The 18,408-nt window shown below is 33.6% G+C and overlaps 4 protein-coding genes and 1 long non-coding RNA gene across 5 annotated transcripts; 2 read left to right on the top strand and 3 right to left on the bottom strand.

Annotated features, from left to right (window-relative positions):
* Nucleotides 1-642: 642 nt before the first annotated feature.
* Nucleotides 643-7,101, bottom strand: LOC107369830 (serine/threonine-protein phosphatase 2A 56 kDa regulatory subunit epsilon isoform). Its single transcript, XM_015937810.3, has 7 exons — nt 6,657-7,101; nt 5,898-6,480; nt 5,445-5,553; nt 2,760-2,984; nt 1,631-1,860; nt 1,426-1,562; nt 643-1,345 (listed from the first exon to the last, which is right to left on the bottom strand). The coding sequence occupies exons 1-6, from the start codon at nt 6,994-6,996 to the stop codon at nt 1,463-1,465; spliced, it is 1,587 nt and encodes a 528-aa protein (XP_015793296.1). The 5' UTR covers nt 6,997-7,101; the 3' UTR covers nt 643-1,345; nt 1,426-1,462.
* Nucleotides 7,102-8,091: 990 nt separating this feature from the next.
* On the bottom strand, nt 8,092-9,460 carry RfC3 (replication factor C subunit RfC3). Its single transcript, XM_015937815.3, has one exon. The coding sequence runs from the start codon at nt 9,194-9,196 to the stop codon at nt 8,222-8,224; it is 975 nt and encodes a 324-aa protein (XP_015793301.2). The 5' UTR covers nt 9,197-9,460; the 3' UTR covers nt 8,092-8,221.
* l(1)G0004 (RNA-binding protein pno1) lies at nt 9,419-10,160 on the top strand. Its single transcript, XM_025162427.2, has one exon. It carries the CDS (start codon nt 9,570-9,572, stop codon nt 10,110-10,112), a length of 543 nt encoding a protein of 180 aa, XP_025018195.2. The 5' UTR covers nt 9,419-9,569; the 3' UTR covers nt 10,113-10,160.
* A 385-nt stretch (nt 10,161-10,545) lies between these two features.
* LOC107369826 (uncharacterized) lies at nt 10,546-14,416 on the bottom strand. Its single transcript, XM_015937803.3, has 5 exons — nt 13,709-14,416; nt 13,589-13,639; nt 13,129-13,266; nt 11,479-13,049; nt 10,546-11,314 (listed from the first exon to the last, which is right to left on the bottom strand). The coding sequence occupies exons 1-5, from the start codon at nt 14,277-14,279 to the stop codon at nt 10,784-10,786; spliced, it is 2,862 nt and encodes a 953-aa protein (XP_015793289.2). The 5' UTR covers nt 14,280-14,416; the 3' UTR covers nt 10,546-10,783.
* Nucleotides 14,417-14,950: 534 nt separating this feature from the next.
* LOC107369848 (uncharacterized) lies at nt 14,951-17,065 on the top strand. Its single transcript, XR_001570444.3, has 2 exons — nt 14,951-15,638; nt 16,221-17,065. It is a non-coding gene; the product is annotated as an uncharacterized LOC107369848 (long non-coding RNA).
* Nucleotides 17,066-18,408: the final 1,343 nt, after the last annotated feature.

The raw sequence follows: 18,408 nt of genomic DNA, 5'->3' as shown, positions 1-18,408 counted from the left end.
TAACCTTTACCTGGTTACATTTCTCATGTCCGTCTTTTGGATAGCCATTTTTTCATACATAATGGTTTAGATGGTCAGTTGATCTACAAATTTCAATTCAATTCAAATTAATGTTGATCTAAACAGTCTAACTAATGAAAATTTACTTTGATCTTCTACTTGACAGGTAACCCTTGTTGGATTCACACTCGGAATACCTGATAGTATTATGGGAATAACTCAATGAATCAGCTCAAGCATTGTTATCTCACTTGGGTTTGATCAAGAGTGAAGATGGATCCAGTAAATTTAGAGGTCAATCTATTGTTACCTAATTGTCGTGGTCATTTGAAAAAAGTTCGAGTCGATGCTTCACTATTTTCTCTTTGATGAATTCCTACTGCTACAGATGCAACAGGGAAACTTAAACACAAACTAATGCAACCTTTGTTTGCCTGAATTGTATTATACAAAATGTTACAAATATGTACTCAGCGATTAGTAGAAAAATTAGTAGTCAGTAAGACCTCGAAAGGTTGTATCAAATTCAGCAACGCTATCTTTGGGATTTAAGATTTTCACCGCTGAAATTCTCGGTGTTTTACATGTTGTATATCCGAATATAAGCATGTGAACACTTGAGCACGATATTTTCACCATAAATTACAATAGCCGATTAAAATTTAATGAGAATGTTCAACCAATCTGTCTATCTTAATCAAGAGAGGATCAATTTTTTGGACGTGATAAATCTGTAACTGTTTTGATAAACTACGTAAGTTAATTTATACACTTTTTTAAAATTGATTTGAGTTTGATTTTATGTTTGATGTTACCAATTAAATTTAGTTAATTTAAGTTTTTCTTTCTCAATGTGGAGTAGTTTGAATCATTTTGATTGGGACATGCAACCCTAACTTAAAATTTTTTGATTTTTTTTGTATTTTGCTTTTGTATTTATATATATATATATATTTATATTTATATATTTATATCATCTTTATCATTATCTTTCTCTCTGTGGGCTTTCTGCTCAAATCAACATTTGTTTTTTTTCTTCCACACTTAAAACAGAACCAAACACTAGGAAATTGCCCGCTAAATTGCAATCAACGACAGTTCCAATCATTAAGCATGGTGTTTGCAAGAATCGTATTCGAAAGCTGGATACAACAAAATAGTTATTCCTCAATCGACTTTGTGTGATGGTTACCGGGATGGTGTGTAGGATGCATGTGAAAGTGACTCCGGCGGTCCCTTGATGATCAACATTAAAGGTTATTGGACGCTTGTTGGTATTGTCTCGAATGGTATAAACTGTGCCAAGCTCAATTCGCCCAGTGGTATCACCAGTGTGAGCTATTATCTAAATAAATTGAATCAAAGAAAATAAAATTAGATGAAATGTATTTTTGAAAAGATTGAAAGAAAAATTTGAATTTTCACCTTTTTTCTTTCATACAATATATTTATAATAATGAGGTTAAAGTCTTCCGTCTCCTAATTGTCCACTCTTATGATCTAATTCCAATTCCGATAATTTCCTCCATAACTCGTCTCTTTCTTTTTCTTTCCTCTTCTCTCTAAATGGAAATGAGCAGTGAAATAATTTAGTCAATATCAACCAGAGGTTTTTGGCAGAGAGACGCACTTTTGTCTTTCTTGTCTATAACTTCCAGTCAATTCGTCAAATAACTTAGAGTTTACTTCCATAAATGTCTTCAAAACATTGTAAACAAGTGCAATGATCGTCTGGTTCCAATGTTCCTTAGATATTTTATATAATGCTGGAAACATGATTGGCATTATTGTATTTGAATTCTCCTCGATTAGACTTAATATGTATTCGTTATGCCAAAAGTAGAGAGCCCGCTCCGCAACCTATGAAATGTAAGAAGAGAACAAAAGAATGGAAAAATACATTAATAATTCAATTATGAGATATTAAATTACTCAATAGGCGTAAGAGCATTACATAGACATAATAAATCAGCAAAGTTTAAAGTTAAATGAGAAAAAATTAACTAAAGTTTCCCTCGGAAAAAGTAGAATACGAATTGTGTAAAGATCGTTTTGACATTACTGGTAAACTCAAATAAGCAGAAAAAAATATTCAAGACCTTAACAATATGACACACATTGAAAATTGCTGTTAAATAATTCAAGAATCATCATGATCAAATATCGAAACAATAAAAACAATAAAAAACAAACCAAGCACAACAATCAAATGAATCAAGTACATTATTGAAAAAACGCATCTCTCTTCAACTTCCTTCGTTCTTTTTACAAGCAAATATGACAATTGTGATTGAATACTTTTTTATAATCAAATCAATTAATGAAACAAAAGATTATTGATATTGAATTCTGAATGCTTGGTTCAGCTAACTCTTCAAAAACTGATTAATAAGGCGACCAAAAAGATCAGGTTGGCGAAAGTAACTATCAATCATCGATCGCTTCAGTATTGATCTTTCAATGAAAACCTTATTCATGATGATGCATCCAATACCTTTCACCTTTTTAAGCTATCCTCTTCAACACTCTTTATCTTCCTTTTATTTCGTCTACTCTACTCATCTTTCACAAAATCGTTTCCTTACACAAACAGAGTTTTGTCTTTTCACATTTACATGAATAAAAAAATGCTGAGCTCGTGTCTTCTAACTACACTTTAAAATGCATTCAAGTAATGTTGTTCTCGGTTGTTCAAGAAAATTAAAATTGACCAACAACAAATCATAATCAGCAGCTCGTGTTGTTAAACATCTGCTCACCTGAAAATGTGGACTTGATACACATTTGGCAATCTGCTTAAATAACGGTTCTTGGATCTTGTCGAATTGAGTAGGTTCAATTACATCAAGAATTTCCTCAATCTCTCCAAGAAACATAACTTCTTTTTGGCTGCATGTTTTAGGCCAATATTTAAGCAGGCCCATGATCACGGATTCAGTTAAAGTTGCGTCCTTCTCTAGGAATTGTACAACACAGTAAGCAAGCTAAGAAAAGGGAATAAAAATTGATACATGATTAGAAAAATGAATAAAAAATAGAAGTGATTGATGGCAATTACTAATATAACATCTTTGGGTAATGTTTGAAAAAAGGAGTTTAAAGGCAATGATAATGGTTACTCATTTGTAATACAAGTGCCCAAAATTTCTGTGGCAACATTTTTTTGTAAAAATTAATTTTATTATCTGTAAAAGCATTAAAATTGAACATCAAGGTTAAACTAGGTTAACATTTTGACGGTTCTGCACTTCCATTTTCAGCCATTTTGATCAACCAGGATATCAAAATGACGAGATTTATACTTTGAATGTGCAAAATTGATAATTTTGAATTTCTCATCAGAACAAGGAAAACAACAAATACAACAAAACATTCTCATTTTCACTTTTTAATTTTGTAAGGTTACTGACTTTAATTTGGCTTAATTTTACGGATTCAATTACTTTTATGCTAAATAAGTTTGAACTTGAAGTTTTCAATATTTCTAAAGCTTAAGAAAGTTCCTAAAAAGAGTCAAATCAGACTGAAATTATATCAATTTGAAGAAGAGGAAATTACATTCTCTAAAATGGTAGCTAAGATGGAATGAGAAAATAGAGGAATACAAAAGTTGAAAAAGTAGAAGCGATGAATACATGCAAAATGAGATTGTGATTATCAATAGTTAGGTTAAAAGAGGCAGGCAATGTTGATGATAAAAAAGTAGCAATTATTGTTCCGAGATGAGTAAATTTTTCCTAATAACGTTATAATTGGTTAATAAGGTGAGTAAAAAGAAGCAAATGACAATATTATATCAAACATTGATAAAAAAATGTTTTTCATCATAGACAAGGTTGCATTTGAAGCAGAAAGATGAAAGTTAGGAATACAAGGAATCAATATACACCCATAAATTAATACTAATGGGCAAGGATGTTTCTATGTGAAGCATTTTGACCCATAATCAATTAGACCTTAATGCTTACACAACGAAAGTAATAGAGGTTGAATACGAAAACTGAAACATCTGATGAGAATTTGGAGAAAGTGAAGCAAATCAATGCACAACAATAGAGACAAGTAAAAATGAAAATTGGCTGCAAGAAAATACCAGCTTCGCTGTCTAAATCAAAACATTGCAACGATAAACGTTGAGATGCTCTTGTTAATCTTAATGTTATGAATTGCTCTGTGTCACATCAAAATAAATGACAATCTGTTGTGAGGATGGGTAAGAAATGAATAGGAGATGGCGCAGAAGTGTTGAAGAATCTTTCTTTCGTTTCTTCTTTCTTTTCTTTCTCTCCATCTCTAGTGATGATAATAATGATGATCAGGTTGGTTAGGTTAGGTTGGTAACCTAAACAGCAAATCAACTTATCGATTACGTTTTAAAGAACCGACAATATTCTAGGGTAGAAGAAGGCAAGAAAAGCGAATCAAAACAGCTATCTGGGAGAGAATGCAAGAATGAATAGTCAAGAATCGTGAAAAAGAAGAATTAAATAAGTTTAGAGTGTGAGAGAGGAGAGAGGAGAGAATGAGAAAAAAATGAAAACAGCAAAAATAAATAATAATCATAAAAAATAAAAACAAGAGTGAATCAAGATTCATGAGATGGTTAATAGTGACGACATACATGTATATATGACAGACTATGTTTACGTGAAGGAGAGGAGATGCTGAGAAGAAAACGATGGAAATAGGAAAGAAGAAAAAGTGATAAGTAATATTACGTTAATTGAGCAAAACGAATGATAATAACAAATGATTTAAAGGGAGATGAAGAGAAATGAAACAGTAAGCTATCATCTTGTTTAGTAGGTTCTATGGCTTTATCTAGGTAAATCGTTAGTTTCTTTCTTCATCACCTTATATCTTTTACTAACTTTATTCAATGATAATTCTCATCAACTTTCTCTCCCTCTCTCATTTAATGTAACTCTCACTCACTCTCCCTATCATCTTCTTCCTCTTCTCTTTCACGGTTGCTTTCCCTGTGTTTTCACACACTCACACTCTTTCATTCATAACTTGATCACTCATTCGTTTTATTATTTACTCGTCAGTAAATATAAAATATCAATAAGGATATGATGATAAAACTCAGAAGCTCGGAATGGACAACGTTATTGAAAGTTCCTATCATGTCTAATAACATGTCATAACAAGGAAGATGAGAAGAAATAAAGAAGGAGAGAAAGAATGGAGAGAGAGAGAGAGAAAAAAGAAATCATAGATTAAAGAAGCAATCCGGTTATGTTCAATCAAGACCATGATCGCCATAAATCTAATGATGGTTACATAAAAATGTTTTTATGAGTTTTGAGAAATTTATCCCTCCGTAAGAGATGATAAGGGTATAGTCGCAAAAACAAAGAAAAAAAATACAGATGATAGGTTAAAAAATCTATTTGAGGTTTAAGACGTAAAATGGAGGTAAGACAATAGGGAAAACTTACTTGAGGATGATACAAACCCAAACATTTGGGCTTATGTAAAGGTATCAAGACTTTGACCAAAAATTGCTTATGTTCTAACTTCAATGGGAGAGCAAAACCATTAATTATACTAAGAAGGAAAGGAAATAGAATCAGGATTGGAATAGTTGAGGAAAAGAAAAGATTATTAGTAAATTATATAAACATGTATAAGAACGTTCTTGCTGTAAAAAGAAGGAATATAGCATTAAAGTGTTCAACATCATATAATAATGAGAAAAGCTCAAGGGTTGACCGACAAAAAAAAAGGCAAGGAGAAAATATTGAAAGAAATTGACATAAGAACCACTGATAAAATGAACTCTCAATATTCATGAAATTGCATAAAATTGAAATTAGTATTCGTGAGTCTTTTTTTAAATACAGGTCTAACCTTGATCTCATCATTGTTACTTTATAATAAATGCTGCTTACCTTCCTAATATTTCAAGTAATTCTCCTATGCCATTGAAGTGTTCGGTTTCATAAATAAACCGCAAGAAAATGTTATTAATTTGTTTCCTAATAAAGGCTCGAAGGCCTAAAAACTTTCCGTATATCCGGTGTAAAACTGTTTTCAAAAAGTCTCTTTCTCTTGGATCTTCACTGTCAAACAGCTCCAAGAGCTGTAACACAAATTTTTGATCGATAACTTTCTTGCCAATGCTTGGCTGGAAATCGTGTGACTCTAAAAATCTTAAAAAGAATTCATAAACCAACTGAAGATGTGGCCAAGAAGCCTCTAACGTTGGATCATCTTCCTCAGGATCAAAATCGGGATTTTCACTAGGCGGTAATGTCCGGAATAAGTTGCATGCAATCATTCTAATAATTTCAGGGTAGACAGCCTCTGTAACCACATAACGACCTCTACTTAAACAATCAACAAGTTCATTTAGCGTAGCTCGTTTAATCTCTTTTCCTTTAAGATCTGCAACGGGGTCCATAAAGTCAAAAATAACGCAGCACTGTCTCACTTTTTTGATGAAAAGCGCTTCAACCTCAGATGATGGTACATCTATGTTGGAATAAAGAAAGAAAACAGAGTAGACAAATACACACATGTATGTGTATTGATGCACCCGAATTAGAATAGATGAATAATAGAAACATAGGGCAACATTGTTAACTCTATGATATCGAAAATAAGAAAAAAACAAAAGAAAAGGTAAATCTTTTCGCGTTTCAACATACCTTCTAGTGATGGTAATTGCTGCAATTCAACATCACTTGTCAGCCTGTACCGTGATGAGCCTTGAGATTTTTTCTGTTTTCGTTTCAATGAGCCTTTCATGAAAGGATCAATCTTATCTTTAAATGCTGCTGTTGTTGGTGCTTGTAAAGTTGCTCCGACAGTTGATGCATGGTGACCCGAAGAACCAGCACTAGGACCTGGCGTTGCTCCGGTTACTGATGTAATTCCTAGTAAACCCGGATTTGAGCCCGTTGAATCAACACTTGTTCCAGGGGCTAAAGATGTTACTGTTGTTGCACCGGGAATACCACCTTGACTGGAGCCACTTGAAGTGGACATAATAATAATTGAATATCTAGGGGATAATGATGGTTTGAATTAGATTAATTTGAGGATGAAAAGAAATAAGAGAAACAAAAACGATGATCACAAAAAAACAAAATTATTTTGTTTGTCCTTAAAAATGGCGATGATGTTGGGCGTGGCTAGACTTTCAGCCAAGTCAAGGATTTAATAATGAACAAAGATGGCGCTACTATCAAAAAACAGTCAAACGAGGTTTGTTCGAAATTCGAGTCTAAAAAAGTTTCAATCTCATCTGATTCAACAGATATTTACACATTTTTTGTTTAAATTTTACTTTATTAGTGCTGATATTTTCCCAACAGCTGTGATGAATTAGCCAATATTAGTGTTTTTGATAATGACGATAGTTGAATATCTCAAAATCATTACACCCAAACCTCGTATATTTTGCCTTTTTGGAGTGCAGACATCTAACGGTCAAAAAAATAGAATGATCAAATTTTTAGCTACGGTGACTGTAAATTACAGTCTTTAAAAATAGAATTTGCTCAAATGAGTCAAAAAGTGAGCTCATTTGATTGTGAGCCACTGTAATTTACAGTCACCCTATGTAAAAATGTGCTCATTTTGTTTTTTTGAACGTTAGATGTCTGCACTCCAAAAAGGCAAAATATACGAGGTTTGGGTGTAGTAACCTGCATCCATTGAGAGGTCATTCCGGTTTCAGATTGTTAATGCCGGTCACAACGGTTAACAATTGATTAATCTTCTCATAACTTTAGAATCAAATGCTAGAAAAGACTTGAAATCATCTTCAAAGGGACATCTTCATTGAAGAATCCAAATTGAATAATCTGACATGCTTCTGTTGATTATTATTTTGAGCTATCGAGTTTTATTTTATAGTCATATAATACCTGATCAAATATATTCAGAAGTTACGAGGATTTCAGGTACGCAGCAAACTTACCATGTTAATAAAATCGCTAAAATATTGTTAAGAAAAATTCTTGCTTCAATTAATGACACAATTTACATAAATCTTAAGATAAACTGCAGCTAACTCATTAGTTATTGAAAACTGAGCTTGTGCATTATTCATCTTCATAAAAGTTAATCAAATTATCATTTTAAAAATTAAAGATTTTATTTTTTATCCAGCAAATGAGATATTGAGTGTAATCAAGACAATTCTGTACGTTTTAAACTTTGAACAATTGACATGTTTCTTAAAATTCAGTATTTTGAGTAAATTTCATTAAGTACATGTTTTTCTTGCTGGTTGAAATGCGGCTACGAGTGCAGACAGTTGTAATGTTTCATTAGCTCCTGACGAAATGTAATACTCAATGTTTGCCATTTTACGTAGGATTTCGATCTTATTCTTGAGTGAGACATCAATTTTATGTACTGCTAAATGAATTTGACTCAGAATATCTTGTAAGGCAATCCCTTTCTCCTTTTGTATAGTTATCAAACGACGTTGTGAATCCTTGAAAGGCATGGTTAATAAACATTCCAAAACTGATTCAATATCTGCTTTAAGAGGTTGGCCACAGCATAAATAAACATTAAGTTCATCAACAGCATCGAAACCTAGATGAGTACTCTGCAAAAGATTAATAACTTTTCTCATATCACCTCCAGATAATTCAAGAATCGCCTTTTTCCCATCTTCTGTAATATTGACATTTTCCTTTGAGACTATATAGTCTAAACGGGGTACAATTTGGTTTGAACTGAGTGGACCAAATCTAAATCGTGTACATCTTGATTGTATAGCTGGCTTGATTTTGGATAAATAATTACAGATGAGGCAAAATCTAGTATTCTCAGTATACTTTTCCATTATTCGTCTTAGTGCATCTTGAGCATCTTGAGTCATAGCATCAGCTTCGTCCAAAATGACCAATTTGAAGCCAGTTTTGAAAATTGCTTTGGTACTGGCAAAACTTAGAACAGGTCCTCTAATAATTCCAATTCCTCTGTCATCGGACGCATTCAACTCCAAAACCATGGAAGAAAATTCCTTCTGTGAATAAAGCTGTTTAGCGATTGCTAGAATGGTTGTCGTTTTACCAGTACCAGGAGGACCATAAAATAATAAATGAGGAATCCGTCTCTCAGAGATGAATTTTTGAATTGTAGACACAATATCTCCATGAGAAATCAATTCTTCCAAAGTGTTTGGCCGATATTTTTCAACCCAAGGTAAATTTTCTTCAACAACCATTTTTTAATAGAAAGGTTGACACCAAAATAAAGATTAATATTTTATTATTAATAATAACGATTAAGATTTATTAAATATCAAAAGGAAAGGAAGGAAACAATAGCAGAATAATTTTGAAACGATTGATTTAAGATGTAAACACAGACGGCAACAGCTGAATTTGGCGCCAAATAGAGGGGTTGATAAAATAAGTCTGGTGCTTTAACAGATTGTAGTTAGAATACAGTCCCCGAGATACGGCGTGGACAGGTTTTGCAACTTGTTTGGTTTTTAAAGATCAATGTTGTTTAAAAATTAATTGAAAACATTGATTATTAATTCATCACTTTATTTAAGTAATTTATTGTCTCTTTGACTTTGTGATTTATCAATTATGGATTCTGGTCGACGAGATGTACCGATTCCACCACATCGGATAACCCCTCTTAAAGAGAACTGGATTAAAATTTACAAGCCTTTGGTTGAAACACTTCTAGTTCAAGTTAGATTTAATATGAAATCTAGATTAGTGCAAATACGGACCTGTCCAGAGACTAAAGATAAAGATGCTATCCAAAAGGCAGCTGATTTTGTCCAAGCATTTGCCCTTGGGTTCGATGTGGAAGACGCAATTGCCTTGCTACGATTGGACCAACTATTTTTAGATTCATTTCAAGTTGAAGATGTCAAAAATTTGAAAGGTGACCACTTGTCTAGAGCTATTGGGCGAATCGCTGGTAAAAATGGTCGAACCAAATTTACCATTGAAAACGTGACTAAGACTCGAATTGTTATTGCTGACCATAAAATACACATTTTAGGATCTTATCAAAACATTCGGACAGCAAGGACAGCTATAAGTAATTTAATTCTTGGTCGTGCACCAGCTCGTGTTTATCGTAATTTAAGATCAATGAGTGCTAGAGCTACATTTTAGTTCATTGTATTTATAAACTTAATTAAATCGCCTTCCATTTTCTAAAAATTTCAATTCTAATTCAACATTCGCGTTTAAATCTCGTCAATGCTTCAGGTAAAATTGTAGATATTTTTGACTAAAATAGTAAGACAACTGATCGTAAACATAACAAAAACATTTCATGGACAAGTTCAAGTTAAAGACGATGTAGTAAGTTAGATAGTGATTTATAAATTGACAGATTAGACTGGATAAAATGAAAGACAAAACATAGTTGTACTCAAATTTTTGAATTGCTATCATGAAGGAGCGGAGAGGAAAAATGCACTAAATGTTACTTAAAATATTTGAATACCGCATGAACATATAACAAAACATAAAATGAGTTTCCTTACAAAATGAAGGATATTTTCTGTGGATCTGACAAAAAGAGAGCAACAGTCGGTTCAGATGAATAAGGAAAAAGATTTAAATTTGAGACTTGATGAAAAAAGAGGATATTTTCAATCCAATAAAGTACACAATTGAGTTACATCATCAAGTAGACCTTTGTTTTAAGGGCTAAAGGGAAGGGAAGGGAAGGAGAAGGGAGTGAGGAATTCCAATAGGTTCAGGGAAATACAATTGTGATAGTGAATTTTAAAAGACTTTTTATGAATTTTTTAGTTTAACCTAACAAGATGGCTGAATCAATGGAGTTTGGCTTTCTTTTTGGCAATCATAGCCTCTACAGCCTCAAGTTGTTTTAATAAATGCTCTCGTCGAGATGAGCCATCTTTTGAATTTTTAGTTGAACTTGGAGATGAGCAAGTTGATGGAGTTGATATTACTGTAGATGACTTTTCTGATTTACAAGATGAATTGGAAATTCTTTGAATCTGTTGTTGTTTATCTTTTTGATGGAGGGAAACATCATCAATATCGTCATCGTCATCTTCATTTTCATTTTCATATTCTTCTCCTTCTTCAAAATCATTCCCATCATTATCACTATGGTTTGAATCAATTAAAGGATCATTCATAATGCTGGATTTATCTCCTTCATCAATTTCATTATCTTCTGCATCAAAATCATCGGCATCAGCGCAAGGTGAAGGTGATATCTGTTGATGTGGATCACCAGAGACTGGCTCCGATTCCTCTTCCTCCCCACTTTCCTCATCACTTTTACCACCATTCAATTTAGCAGTTATAACCCGGTCTGTCCTCAAATTTGAATGCTATAACGGGCGGGAATAGAGAGGAGAAGAGTATGAGATATTCCGAAAAGATATTGAATGATTCTCCATTTTATAAAGATATTTATAATTCGATTGAAGGTGATTTTTTTGTTTGTTACAATTGTTTCTGGAGTCTTAAATTACAATCCACTTTAGGAACTAACCTTCTTTTTGAAAGTCATCTTAATTGGATTTTTTTTCGGACCATCATTAGGTGAAGTAGGTGTATGGAGCAATTTTTTAGACACCTGTTGAGGTGAACTTGTTGGTAAGTCGTCTGAAGGTATCGTTGAGGAATGTCTATTCTTCATTGGATTATTTTCCCTGTTTGAGGAGGAAGATGTGCTTGCACTTGTTGACATTTTCATTCTTTTGGGATTACTAGAGTGATGGGAAGATGAGGATGGCGGTGGTGGTGGTGAATCACTGGTTCTACTTCTTTGTGGCGCCCTTCTAACCGAGTCATAAGTTTGTCTAGTAGATGATGGATGAGGTTTAGCTTCCCTTCTATTTCGATACCCTTTGGTTCTTCTATCGTCTTCTAAAGGTGCATCACTACCTCCAGAAAAGGCATCGCTTTCACCACTTTCTGAACCAGAATACAGAGAACTATCACTTTGACTCATCGATCCTGAATCTGAATCTGACCAGGAATCTCTTCTTGGTTTAGAAATAGGAGCTGCCGTTGGAATTGGACCAGATTTTTTTCTTGGACCGCTTCCACTTGCTTCTTCATCTATTGAGCTACGATTTGATCGATTTTTTGATACTTGAACGGAGCCCGTTTTTTCACGTGCTTGGGCTGCTTTGGGAGGCTGTCCACTAGTTCCACTTCTATCTCTAGTACTAGTGTGATGCCCAGGTTGGTCAGGGTTAGGCCGAGTTTTATCTTTATGTGATCTTGGTTTGCCGGACTTTGATTTCAGACGTCCCTCTCTAGGTGATCGTCCAGAAGCTTCAGTGGCATCAGAATAAGATACGTCTGATCCACTGAAAGATGACCCAGACATTGACTCAGAACCACTTAATTCTGAGCCACTCTCAGAGCCGCTAATAGATGACAAACTATGACTTCTTTTACTAGCAGTGGAAACATCTGCTCGCCTTCCACCGCTCCTGTTAGCTGGTGGACTTTTGGACCGACGCCAAGGGTCTCTATACATTTCAGCTGCCTCTCTTGGGCGTACATTACCTCTAGTTGGAGCAGGCGGAGGTGATTGTTCATCATTCCAAGGCGCTGATTCGAAAGCTAATCGCCTTCTCCTTTCATATTCAGTGTTCCAGTACTCATCTCTGGGTTCTCTTTCTCGGTTATCTCTATCTCTAGTTTCTCTAGACTCCCTTTCTCTTATATCTCTAGCCTCCCTAGCCTCCCTAGTTTCGTCTCTACGATTTCCTTCCCTATGAGATCTTTTTTCTCTTTCTCTTGCGTGATAACTATGAGGAGACCTTCTATCCCCATAATCTCCCGATTCTGGTGATTCTCTTGAGTGATGAGAGTGTTTAGAATGAGATGTAGCTTCATCCTCAGCCGTAGCATTAAATCTTTTCTCGAAATCACTTTCTTCTTCTTTCCTCTTGTTCGCTTTAACAAGCATTTCCTTTGCATTACGTAAGCCTCTAACCCAAGCTGCATCGGTATTACTAGATGATGATTGTGATGATGATGGTGGATGAGGTGGGTGAATTGTTGTTCCTGCTAAAGCAGCAGCTTGATGACGATTAAGCGGTGGACCTAGTATAAAATAAATTTTAATAAATAAGGATTGAATATCAAAATAAATAAAAATTGATTTGCAAAATTAATGTATTACGAGGTATTGAATGATGTCCAGTGGGATGAGCTCCTGTTGTATGAGCGACATTATGAGGACCAGTAGGGTGAGCACCGGTTGGATGAATTCCTGTTGGGTGCATACCGGTAGGATGAAGTCCAGTGGGATTGAGTCCGACTGATGAAAAGATAAAAAACAAGTAGTTAAAAGGGAATTTAAATTGCCGAGACACATGAAAATGTTCCCTGTTCACAATAGTCAAACAATACTAAACAAATAAATGTCAACTAATCCAATACTATACTCTAACAGCTGAGATACAACATTGATATAATTTGCAACAAAAATATTCCGCATCTTAAGTGAAACATAATTTTCAATAAACTTGGCTAATATTTTGGTAGTAAAACAAAGAAAAAATATGTTGAAGATAAACTTGAACTGTTGAAAAATCTCTTCATGTTGAGCAAATAAACCAGCAAGCATTTGCAAGACCAACCTTGGTAAGGAAATCCTCGTTGATTTGGTAGTTTTATTGGTAAAGCAACAACTGTGAAAGACAAAATAGCAAGATTAGATTTCACCAGATTATAATGTGATTAAATCCAAGTAACTTTACCTGGTGCAGCTAAATGTAAAAAACGACAATTCAGACCCCAAGTACATTGGCCTTTAGCAAAAAATCGACAAATACTAGTTTTAGCTTGATTATTAGAGTTGGATGTTAAATTTCCAGTCTTTTTAATGGTCTTCTTTTGTCCATTAGCCTCATCATCAGCACCACCGGTTTCTGAATCATCGTCTTCTTTTACTTCGCCTTCCTCTAGTTCTTCTTCACTATTGACTTCACCGTCTTCGTCTTCTTCATCCTCATCTTTTTTCCTAGATTTGCTCTGCACTTCTTTGATATCAACATCTTTTGAGTCACCGACATTACCAATGTTCCTGTCCTCATTGTTTTCATTCGTTAAACCTTCATCACCATCACTTTCCTCTTCACCTTCCTCCAAAGACTCGTTGTCCTCTTCCTCGAAATCAAGCTCCTCTCCATTTTGATTTCCCTTGTCTTTGCTTGTCTCTTCATCAGGTAATTTATGCTGTTCACTAGTATTACCTTTGTCAAAATAATCGTCACCAGTATCAATCGGAGATGTTATGGAAGCAGGGCTGGAGCCACTAGTAGTGGACATAATAATGAGTCAATATTACAGGGATAATGATGATATTAATTAAATTAACTTATGAACAGTAACAACTAACAGAATCAAAAAAACCAGAGGAAAAATAGATTGTTTGGTTTGGTTTAAGCATTTGGTTTACAAAGGCTCAGAAACTGTCCTCGGAAAATGGCGTTGCAGGCGTGGCTAAACCTAATGTGTTTTTATGAACATGGTGTCGACATCTATTATGCACATTACATACTTTTGCCTCTTGGATTAAATTTCCTCCATGTAATGAATTCATGGAGCTAATTCTTGCTCTTAAATTTCAATGAGAACCACACTTAGAAAAGATGAATTGTAATTCACCCATCTTCAAGTTAGTCCAATATCAACCATTGAACTATCAAAAGCAATTAAATATCAATAAAGCTTAAAAAGGTGTTAACTTAATCAAGTGTTGGCCATCATTTTGATCAGCAGGTACTTCACAATTATCTTTCATCAATAATGTGATTTTATACTGTCTTAGAAACTATAGTATTCAGGATTACCATTGGATGAGGTTTCGAGGTCGTATACCTGAAATTAAAATTTCCAACATTCCATGATAACTAGATTATCTTGAACAGATAATGCATACTAATACTCAATATTTTGGTCTCCTTTTAACATATTGTAAATATACATTGTTTTTCCAGTTCATCTCACTGATATAGATGAAGCTGTCAAATTTGGACAACTTTGTCAGATTAATCTATACTTTTTTGACATAATAATCATTATCTTAATCACTATGGGACAAAATTGCCAGAGAGATCCAGCAACAATTACACCAAATTAAATACAGAAACCAAAACAATTGTCAAAAAGTAAGGTTGAAAGAGTGAGAAGAAAGATTTCAAGTTACCTGTTTCATTTGACTCTCTTGGTACTCACATTTTTCTCTCTACTGTCTCTCTTGTTCTTTCTCTCCCCTTCCTTGCTCAATCTCACTCATTATCCTGAAATAACTTTTAGTTGATTTCAATTCTGAAGGCCATCCAGCTTTACATGTTTGTGAGTTCGCAAAGTAAATCCCGCAAGATCAATAAAATAAAATTATTCAACTCCAGATCGGTCCCAGTTTTTATTTCGCAACAAAACTGACTTATCTCGTGATATTGAAAATACATGACAACTTATTTTTCTTAACCAGTTTACTTCTCATCAAATCATTGATCTTCAAGCCATCGTTTAACCATTCAATTTGTTCATTGTGATTATGAATCTAATTGGTGAAAATTTCTTTAACCGTTGGTATATTGTCGCTCCTGTTCTAGGATTAAATTTATATTTTATTGGTGTATTTCTCAGGACATTTTTAACTTCAATTAGTGAGTTCATCAGGTAAGTCAACACACATTTTTTTCTTACAAATAACTGCTAATTGATTCTTGGTTGATAGATAACAAGAGTTATTATGAGTTGATTATAAACAAAATTGGGTTACTTTACAATTGGATGCGGCTAAACAGCTGTGGCTTATTGTCATTAAACAGTGTCAACAGTCTCTGAAGCTAGAGTCTCGTAAAGTCCTAAATTTGTCTATTATCAATTTCGGTTAGGTATTGAATAGCTCTGTAAGAAACAAGTTAGGACAGTCAATCTTTATTAAAAATAAGTATCAGGTCAGTCAATTTATTTTTAACTTGATAACCCAAAAAACGGTTCCTGACCAGAATGAAGTCTCCTTTCATGAGTTACCTTAAATTTCGTTTCTTCCTGTAACTGTTTAAACAGATGATAACCGGTTCATGACCCAAAACAAACGTGAACCTTGTTTACACAGTTCAATAATTTTGATTTTATACAACAATTGATTCAAATAAAAACAGTTACAACCTCAATGATCAACATTTGACCCTCTAATAACTACATCTGTATTCATTTTTCTAATTTGATTTCTTTCTCTCTTTTTTCGCGCTCTAGACATTGGAAAGCCTTTTATGAATTACTGGATGAATTGTGTACATTGAATCGACAGCAAAACTTGGAATATAATGATCGCCGTGGGCGTCGTGTTGTCAGACGATGTTGTGGTTAACAAGTGGTTGAGACTTGAAAGAACCAAAAGATTAAACCAGAACTATAAGGATATAAGAAACAACAAATGATGTCTATGGTCAAGTGTTTTATGATTACAATGAAAAGACGATGGAAAACAATGCGAAAATAATTTAAAGTCAAGCACCGAAATAATACCATGACAGCAAAAGTCCCTTCGATCGTCAATTATCAAATTAACTATACTAGTCTCTCATTACTCCACCATAATTATCACCATCAACACTTTCTCAACCATTCATAGATCATCAACAATGCTTCAATGTGTATTCCTTTTGTAATATTTCTTCAGCTTTATCCTTCTCATTTCCCTTCTTGTTCAGAGTAAGAAAAATGTTCAAGGTTTCCCAAGCTTTTAATGATCTATCTCCACATGCTGAGGCTTCACAAAATACAGTAAATCCTGAACCTTTTCAGCACTTATACTATTCGCAATTATCTTCATTGTACTTCTACAATTTCTAGTTTTGGCGACACACGCCTAGAAGCCCATTGGTAACCCGATAGACCATTAAGCATGTTAAACAATATCTTTTAACATCTAATCATTAACTGTCAAGGCAGATCATTCGTTGTTTTAATGAATCCTTGAACATTTTTCGATTCTTCGTCTTCCTTAATTTTTATCTGATTGTTCAACTTCTTGTTTACTGTATTGACCAGTACATTGTAATACAATTCAATCAACCAGAAAAAGCTTATTTTTTTAATATTTTTCTCCTTTTGTTTTTTGGTTCCTCTCAAGATTACTTATCACTCTTATAGATGATGTTAATTGTTGTTCATTTAGTGAACATCATTAGTTTTTTTTCATTTCCGTGATCATTGAAGGTGAATACAGGCAGCAAAGATAGTCAATTTAATTGTCCTTGGTGTGTGAATCCGATTAATCATTTTGTTGTGTTGTTTTATCTTGACACTGTATTTTTGGGTCAAGGAATACAAGTAATCAGTGGAATTGTATTTTAATTGATTCAAAGTCTCTCAATTGTTACCTTTAATCAAACCGTGTAATCATGGTTTTAATCATGATCATGATCACTGATGACAATAACACTTGATTGCCTCACTAATTATATCAACATCGTTTAACGCCATTAAGTTAGACTATTGATCAGTTTAATAGTCTCATCGTTCGGGTAGTTGATTAAGGTTAAGCAAATATATTAAATAACAATTGTAATAAATAAGGAAATATCTAATTAGTGAATAATAATAATCATCTTCACCTGATAATCACTTTATTATATCATTTTTCAACTCTACTAAACAAGATTTACCTAAATACAAATTATAACTCGTTATTTGCCTTTAACCAGAATCAATTTCTTTAACGGTTCAAACCTAAAGATTGGGTTAATAACTGGCAACAATTTCAGGTAATATCAGTTGGTAAACAAATTGTAAAGATGGCTAAAAGAGTGACAAAAAAAAGGTCAACTCTAATTGTTGACTCGGAATGGTTACTAATTATGTTTTTTTGTAGTTTACTGTGACAACATTGAAAGTTCAATTGAAGCCAGTTAATTATTCTCAATCAATTGGTTCAAACTAAATCAATTTCAAGTAAATGTTTCAAGTTTGAGGTTAATTGGTTTGAAGCAAATAATGTTTGGTTGAAAATTGAGAGTTTAATTGTTGCAAGATTAAAATATCATCCTAATAGCTTCCCGTTGACCATGACCAAGATTTATAAGCCAGGAAATAATTAATTCAAAATGATTATATAAACAAGCAAAGATGTTAACCTGATTTGATGAACATACCTGACTATCTTATTCACAAACATTGGGTTTACTTGTAAATTGATATCAAAAGGAGTTACCAAGGTTGACTTTGTCTTGGAATCAATGAATCAATCTTTAAATCTTGAAATGGTCAAGATTGTTTCTTTTACCAGATTGATCAATAAATTGAACAATTTTGAGTGTAAAAAGATTGACCATAATGTTGATTGGTTTTCAAGGTAAAACAAGACCTTAAATTGTTCACTCAAATGATATTATATTTTCTTCTCTCTCAAAGATTCACCGTTGATTGTTAGCCTTGAATT

Source organism: Tetranychus urticae, chromosome 1, assembly GCF_039701765.1.
Source record: "Tetranychus urticae isolate SD_2017Ah chromosome 1, NJAU_TeUrti_SD_1.0, whole genome shotgun sequence".
NCBI classification, from domain to species: Eukaryota; Metazoa; Arthropoda; class Arachnida; order Trombidiformes; family Tetranychidae; genus Tetranychus; species Tetranychus urticae.
Note: the sequence above shows the minus strand (reverse complement) of the source record. Positions and strands in the feature narration are given on the sequence as shown.

Coding starts and splice junctions, on each gene's coding strand:
- LOC107369826 (XM_015937803.3), bottom strand. CDS start 14,279: ATGTCCACTACTAGTGGCTCCAGCCCTGCTTCCATAACATCTCCGATT. Junction 13,640..13,708: donor TTTACATTTAGCTGCACCAG/GTAAAGTTACTT, acceptor TGTCTTTCACAG/TTGTTGCTTTACCAATAAAA. Junction 11,315..11,478: donor AGATGACTTTCAAAAAGAAG/GTTAGTTCCTAA, acceptor CGCCCGTTATAG/CATTCAAATTTGAGGACAGA.
- LOC107369830 (XM_015937810.3), bottom strand. CDS start 6,996: ATGTCCACTTCAAGTGGCTCCAGTCAAGGTGGTATTCCCGGTGCAACA. Junction 1,861..2,759: donor TATCAAGTCCACATTTTCAG/GTGAGCAGATGT, acceptor TACATTTCATAG/GTTGCGGAGCGGGCTCTCTA. Junction 1,563..1,630: donor TATAGACAAGAAAGACAAAA/GTGCGTCTCTCT, acceptor ATTTCCATTTAG/AGAGAAGAGGAAAGAAAAAG.
- RfC3 (XM_015937815.3), bottom strand. CDS start 9,196: ATGGTTGTTGAAGAAAATTTACCTTGGGTTGAAAAATATCGGCCAAAC.